This window comes from Mandrillus leucophaeus, unplaced genomic scaffold, assembly GCF_000951045.1.
Source record: "Mandrillus leucophaeus isolate KB7577 unplaced genomic scaffold, Mleu.le_1.0 Scaffold710, whole genome shotgun sequence".
Lineage (NCBI taxonomy): Eukaryota > Metazoa > Chordata > Mammalia > Primates > Cercopithecidae > Mandrillus > Mandrillus leucophaeus.
In genome coordinates this window covers 843,110-850,273 of record NW_012107698.1, presented here as the reverse complement: position 1 = coordinate 850,273, position 7,164 = coordinate 843,110, and the positions used below count along the sequence as shown (strand labels likewise).

The following is a 7,164-nucleotide window of genomic DNA, read 5'->3' as shown; positions in this document are numbered from 1 at the left end:
AGAGGGCGGAGGCTGCAGGGAGCCGAGATTGCGCCACTGCACTCCAGCCTGCCTAGGTGACAGAGCAAGACTGTGTCTCAGAAAAAAAAAAAAAACAACTCAAAAAAAAAAAACTCATTGATTATTTTCTTTTCTTTCCCTATGAGACCATTTCTGTGTTTTTTAGTCTACTCTTGTCCTATCACTGTGTAGTAACTAAGCTAAGCTCTGAAGACCTTTTTTTTTTTTTTTTTTTTGGAGACAAAGTCTTGCTCAGTTGTCTAGGCTGGAGTGCAGTGGTGCAGTAATAGCTCACCACAACCTCAAACTCCTGAGCTCAAGTGATCCTCTCACTTTGGTCTCCCAAAGTGTGGGGATTACAGGCATAAGCCACTATGCCCAGCTGAGAACTTATTTCTATTGATCTCTTTCAGTGAAATTTTACTTATGTATGACACCAGTAATATCCCACACACGTGCTTTTTCTCAGATAATACTTCCTGATGAAATAAAGTGATAGAAATATCAATATTACATCTCATAGATTTATATTTCTTTCATTTTAAGTGACTCAAAAGAGAAAACCAAAATCCTAATGAACTCCAGTAGAGACAATTCCCACCCGTTTGTAGGCCTGGCTTTTAAACTGGAGGTAAGTTGCTTTTTAATGTATTTAACTGCTATCTGTAGAATGTTTTTACTTCTAGGCTTTATTCCTATTACAGAATGACTCTGACCTTTATGAAAGATGCGTAAAATAGGAAAAGTAGAAGGAGCAGATAGAGAATTTCCAAAGCTCTGACATGATAGTTCTTTTGTTATTAGGTGCATTTCTTTCTAGTCTCTTCTCTTTGCCTGAAGAGTGTACATTTTTACTGAACTCATACTACCTGTATAGTTTTGTCTTGCTCTTTTTATTTAATGTCACAATAGATAATGGTCCATGTTTCTATAAATAGTTTAAACATTTTAAGTAGTAGCGTAACAGTGCATCAAGTAGATACACCAAAATTTGCTTAAAATTTCCTAATTGTTAGACGTTCATATTGTTTCCAGGTTTCTGCTATTATAAATAACATTGGGTCCATTTCTAGAAATATGTCCTAAGGAACTAATGAAGGGTAGCGAATTAATGTTAGCTTCAGCTCACCTTATAAAACCAAAATCTCACAAACAATTGAAAATGCCCAGCCGGTCGCGGTGGTTCACACCTGTAATCCCAGCACTTTGGGAGGCCGAGGCAGGCAGATCACAAGGTCGGGAGTGGGAGGCTGAGAGGGGCGGATCACAAGGTCAGGAGTTTGAGACCAGTCTGGTCAACATGTGAAACCCCGTCTCTACTAAAAATACAAAAATTAGCCAGGTATGGTGGCAGGCACCTGTAATCCCAGCTACTCAGGAGGCTGAGGCAGGAGAATTGCTTGAACCCGGGAGGCATAGGTTGCAGTGAGCCGAGATCGCACCACTGCACTCCAGTCTGGGCGGCAGAGCAAGACTCCATCTCGAAAAAAAAATAAATAAATAAAAATAAAATGCCCAGTAATTACAATATGATAAATAAACTGAGGTACATTCTTATAGTGCAACATTATTCAGACTTTAAAAGTTGTGTTGAAATGCTTATTTTTTGACATGAAAAGATGTTTGTGATTTAAAAAGAAACAAACTTACTTATTTTAGAATATTTTAAAGAAAAAATTTTGAAGATAGTCCACAGAATTCCTGTATATCCTGCACCCAGTTTCCTCTATTGTTAATATACACTGTCGCAACTAATGGACCAATATTGGTATATTATTATTAACTAAAATCCATACTTCATTTGAATTTCTTTAGTTTTTGTCTAGGTCCTTTTTCCGTCTCACTAGACAGAAGGACTACAGAAGGTCCCTCCAGAGGACCATGTTATATTTGATTGTCGTGTCTCCTCATGCTCTCCTAGGCTGTAACAGTTTCTTAGACTTTCTTGTTTCTCATGAGATTGACATTTTTGAGAATTATTGGTCAGCTCTTTTGTAGAGTGTCGCTCAATTTGGGTTTATTATTTGATGTTTTTCACATGATTAGATTGGAGTCATGTTTTTAGGAGGACTACCATCGAGGTAAAGTGTTATTCTTGTTGCATCATATCCAAGGTACAGACTTGCGGCATGATTTATCATTGTTAATGCTAACCTCAGTCACCACACCTGGCTGAGATAGTGTTTGACAGGTTTCTCCGCTATAAAGTTACTGTACTTTTTTTATTCCCCTTTTCATAGTGTACTTTTTAAAAGGAAGTCACTTGACTCAGCCAACACTTAAGGGGTGGGGAATTATGTTCCACCCCCTTGAGGGGGCAGTATCTACTACATAAGTTATTTGGAATTCTTCTGAATGGAGATTGGTCTTTCTTCCGTGCTCATTTGTTTATTTGGACAATCGCTTATTTAATATCAGTATGGACTCATGTATACGTATTTTGAACTTTGAGTTATAATCATGACTATGACTTTGAGTATGTCATTTGTTGTTCAGAGTGACTGGGTTTGGCGATTGGGAACTCTCAGTTGACTCCTGTGTTCCTTTAATATCTTCTAATGTTTTGCCTTTTTGAGAATACTTCCTTACTTGCCAGCACTACAAGACGCTCCAGGCTTATCTTGTATATTCCGTGTCCTAGCCCTAGAGTCAGCCATTCTCCAAGGAGCACTGGTTCCTTTTTAAGTAAAATGGCATTAGAAACCAAGATTTGGGGACTGGATGGGCTTTTTGTGGAAATGCTGTTGCTTCTGTTAGTAATATTTTAAGTGGGGAAAAGTGGTAGATAAGTTGGAAGTGTTAAGAGTGGTTATTTCTGGGATGGGATTATATTTTGGGGGCTTTTTCCTACTTTAAAAATATTTTACAGTATATTTATTACCTCCAAAATTAGGGGAAAATTTTTTTAATTAAAAAGTAGAAACATTACAGTAAAATTTTTTACACGTAAAGCTTTTAAAAATACATCTATAAGAATATTTTCTTAGGATTCCCAGAATAGTGATTATTGAGTTAAAGGCATAGAATGTTTTCATATTTAATGGTTTATATTGCCAGATTGCGTTCGTACTCTCCAAATTAATGTATTGGATTATTTCAACGAATATCATCATTGAGTATTATTTAAAAATCATTACTGATTTAACAAATGAAAAATTTTATTGTAATCTTTCATCTTGATGAAATACATTTTGATTTTTAAAAGCAATCGGTGCTTTAAAGTTCATATACTCAAATATGTCAGTCTTTTTCGTTTAGTCATTCTTTAATTTTTAACCTTAGAAACCTTTTATTTGTGTATATTTTGTTAATATTTAGTTTCGTTCCTTCTACTTTTTTACGCTTTTTTTTTTTTTCTTTCCCCATTATTAATTCAACTGGTATTTGGTTTGGTGGGTAGGATCTAAATGTATTTCCTCTGCCTCCAAATAGAGTATCATTTGTCCAGTTGGTACTTTATGCACAATCCTTTTTTCCTTTTCCATTGATTTGTCATCTTTCCTTACCATCTATTGACAAATATATTTTATACTTTAGATTTTTATACTATACTGTATGGGGTGGTTAGTTTAATTTGTGCTGTTTCTGAACTTTGTGAGTTTCAAGCATTTTAATATGTTTTTATATATGTCAGGGTTAGTTTTATATCATTACCATAGATTTTGAAAAATTTCTGTTTTTACCTATTTATTCCTCTGAATGAATTTAAAATCACTAATCACATGTTTAAAATTTCCTGTTGGGATTTCTATTGCTATTTTGTTAAGCGTACAATTAACATGGTAAGAACTGGGAACTTTTAAATATATGTTAATTGGTCACTGCTAGTATATTCAATCACTTCACAGAACTCTTTTTTTTTTGGAGACAGAGTCTCACCTACTCTGTCACCCAGGTTGGAGTGCAATGGTGCGTTCTTGGCTCACTGCAACCTCCGCCTCCCGGGTTTAAGCAATTTTCCTGCCTCAGCTTCCCGAGTAGCTGGGATTATAGGTGCAACACCACCCCCGGCTGATTTTTGTGTTTTTAGTAGAGATGGGGTTTTGCCATGTTGGCCCGGTTGGTCTTGAACTCCTGACCTCAGGTGATCTACCTGCTTCTGCCTCCCAAAGTGCTGGGATTACAGGCCTGAGCGACCAGCCCAGCCACAGAACTCTTACTTGCATAATTTTCCACATGATTATCAGAGATTGTATTTTAGATGTATAGCACACACCTACTGTTTCTAATGGTATCTTTGTTGTTTTTCCAGTTATACCTTGTTTTGTCTGATATCTTATTGTATTAAACTTACGAAATAATGTTAGAAGGCAAAAGATACTTCTGTATTATGTAAAAAATTTAAAAATTTTGTTCTAATACTAATAGCTTATTTCAAAGGAAACAGAAATAACTTAGATTGTGATACCAAAAAGATTGATGAATAACAGCCATTTATCTGTGTTCAAAGCTAGTATTAGTTTATGACAATAAACTGAAGTATGTAAGATAGTTTACTAAAATTGGTAGAGAATACTCGGAGGGACTTATGAAGCTTTCCTCAGTATTTTGATTATTATGTTTCTTTTTATTCTTCTTGCCCCTACCCGATCTTGACTTCTAGGTAGGTCGATTTGGACAATTAACTTACGTTCGCATTTACCAGGGAGAGCTAAAGAAGGGTGACACCATCTATAACACAAGGACAAGAAAGAAAGTACGGTTGCAACGGCTGACTCGCATGCATGCCGACATGATGGAGGCAAGTACAGGGTCATCGTGAGATTAGAAATTCCTCTAATATGGGTGAAATAGACCTTTCTTGGTATCCTGAGCCCCACTAGAAAATTAATTCTGGTTAAATGTATGTTCCTAGTTTTTTCCTTTTTACTTAAATGTGTTGCAGCTCTGATCTAGCACTTTGCTGTAGGCTAAATTAGCAGATGTTAACAACTCAGTTTTTTTAAATACCACTAGTTGTGAGTTAGTTATATTTTCTCAAGGGCCTGGGTTAAGGAAAAGAGATAGTTTCCTAACACTCAGAATATAAGATTCAGCACTTTCCTCAAGAACTATCATTACAAAGAATGTAATAGGCATTTAAGACTGTGGAACTGTGATTCTTAAAGATAAGAGAATCATAAATTTACACACTTTTCCACATTGTTTTATTTACTTTCTGAAATACAGCAGGCACAAAAGCCCTGTTTAACCCCGGAGCTTTTATTCCTATTGTAGAACCCACTACAGGACCATATTGGGGCCAGAATCCACCTGAAGATTTAAAGCTTCAGGGGCTGATCTGGGAGATAAAACTTTGACTTACGCCTTGAATTCTTGAGTTGGCTTGGAGTCTGCTATAGCCTTCTGTAGTCCTTATGGTTAGTTCTTGGAAGGAATACTGAGTGCATGAGTTTGTCCCCTACTCCCGCCCTCTCCCAATCCAGCTATATATTCCTGGAGAAATGTATCAGTCTAAGCAAAATCTTATGAATTTTTTGGTAGCTATAACTTTTGTTTCTTCTAGAGGAGGAATTGTCAGTCTCAAAACCCAACAGCATTGCTGTTTTGTGAGATAGGCAGCAGGGGGCAGGCTAAATGATTGTCATAGCTGTTTCATGGACCAGGAGCTGGAAGATTTGTGTAGCTATGTCACCATTAAAGAAAGACATGTTTACTCACAGCCACAGTTGTTGTGAATGAACTGTAAATGTAAAAGGACAAAAACTAGGAAGCTTGGAGGCACCAATGCTTTGTTCTTAGATTTCCTGTGTTTTCTTGACTGCTTACATCTGTGAGAAATTAAAATTATTTTTAGTACAGTGGGCTCCATTCTCCTTTGTTTTCAAAACTTCCTTTACAGGTTTCCTGGTATATCTCTGTCATACACAATCTCATTGTCTAACTGCGGCAACATATATAGTACATGCCTTTTTTTTTTTTTTGAGATGGAGTTTTGCTCTTGTCTCCCACGCTGGAGTGCAGTGGCGCGATCTTGGCTCACTACAACCTCAGCCTCCCAGTTTTAAGTGTTTCTCCTACCTCAGCCTCCCGAGTAGCTGGGATTACAGGCACCCGCCACCATGCCTGGCTAATTTTTTATATTTTTAGTAGAGACAAGGTTTCACCATGTTGGGCAGGCTGGTCTCAAACTCCTCATCTCAGGTGATTCACTTGCCTCGACCTCCCAAAGTGCTGGTATTACAGACGTGAGCCACCATGCCCCGCCAGTACATGCCTTTTAATTCCATAGAAATAACTTTAGAACTTTGAGGCACTGTGTTGTTGGTACTGCAGATCCTTCAAGTAATGAGTTTTCTGTTTAAAATCTTGTCTGTTGACATATGGTTTAAATGAAGGCCTTTTAAAAATACATCTTAGCATGGTTGATTGTTGTTGTATTGATTCTAGCTAATTCACTGTAGAATTCAAGCTGAGAGATTCTGCCATGCTTATTTATATACAATGTGTGTACTGTACAGTTACTTTTTAGTTACCACGTCTTTATTTGTATTACTTATATCAAATATCATTTTGTTTTATTTGTTTTTTTAGGATGTTGAGGAAGTATATGCTGGAGACATCTGTGCATTGTTTGGCATTGACTGTGCTAGTGGAGACACGTTCACAAACAAAGCCAACAGTGACCTTTCCATGGTAAGCCATTTAATTTCAAAGCTACTTATCACTAGAATTTTAAAAGTCTGTTTTTTCATGTAGTGCATTTAATACTTCAGAAAAACAACCACAGAAGTTTTCATTGAGTACCACAGTCATCAAGTTAGTGGTGGCTCTTTGAATGTTGGTTATAGCTCTTTGAATGTCAATTAGACAACTGCTGTGTAAGCTAACTCACTTGGTTTTTTCATAGTAAAAAGTAGGAAGAGTTTTGACTATAGTAAAAAGGAAAACTTGGAGGATCCACAATCCTCCCAAGTTTAGCAAGAAGGAAAAATCTCCACCAGATGGTACCTGGACAGTGTGGCTCTGATTCCTCCACCCTGAGACCTGCATCCACACTCGGGGTGCATTTCTAATTGTTACCACTAGCGTCAAGCTAGTTTCAGTGGAGTGCTGCTTCCTTACTAACTCAGTAGCAGGAAAGTGTACTGTTCCCTCAATCCCTTGTGAGACCAGACTGTAACATTTAGACTAGACTTGGGATAACAGAACATAACCAGGCTC

At 37.1% G+C, this 7,164-nt stretch overlaps 1 protein-coding gene across 1 annotated transcript in view; it reads left to right on the top strand.

The window, feature by feature from the left end:
• Positions 1 to 7,164, top strand: part of GFM1 (G elongation factor, mitochondrial 1) — a 65,109-nt gene that overhangs the window by 12,386 nt on the left and 45,559 nt on the right. The window contains exons 9-11 of the mRNA XM_011965018.1: positions 547 to 631; positions 4,604 to 4,741; positions 6,535 to 6,636. Coding sequence (XP_011820408.1) covers positions 547 to 631; positions 4,604 to 4,741; positions 6,535 to 6,636 — 325 coding nt within the window. The remainder of the gene's footprint in view (positions 1 to 546; positions 632 to 4,603; positions 4,742 to 6,534; positions 6,637 to 7,164) is intronic.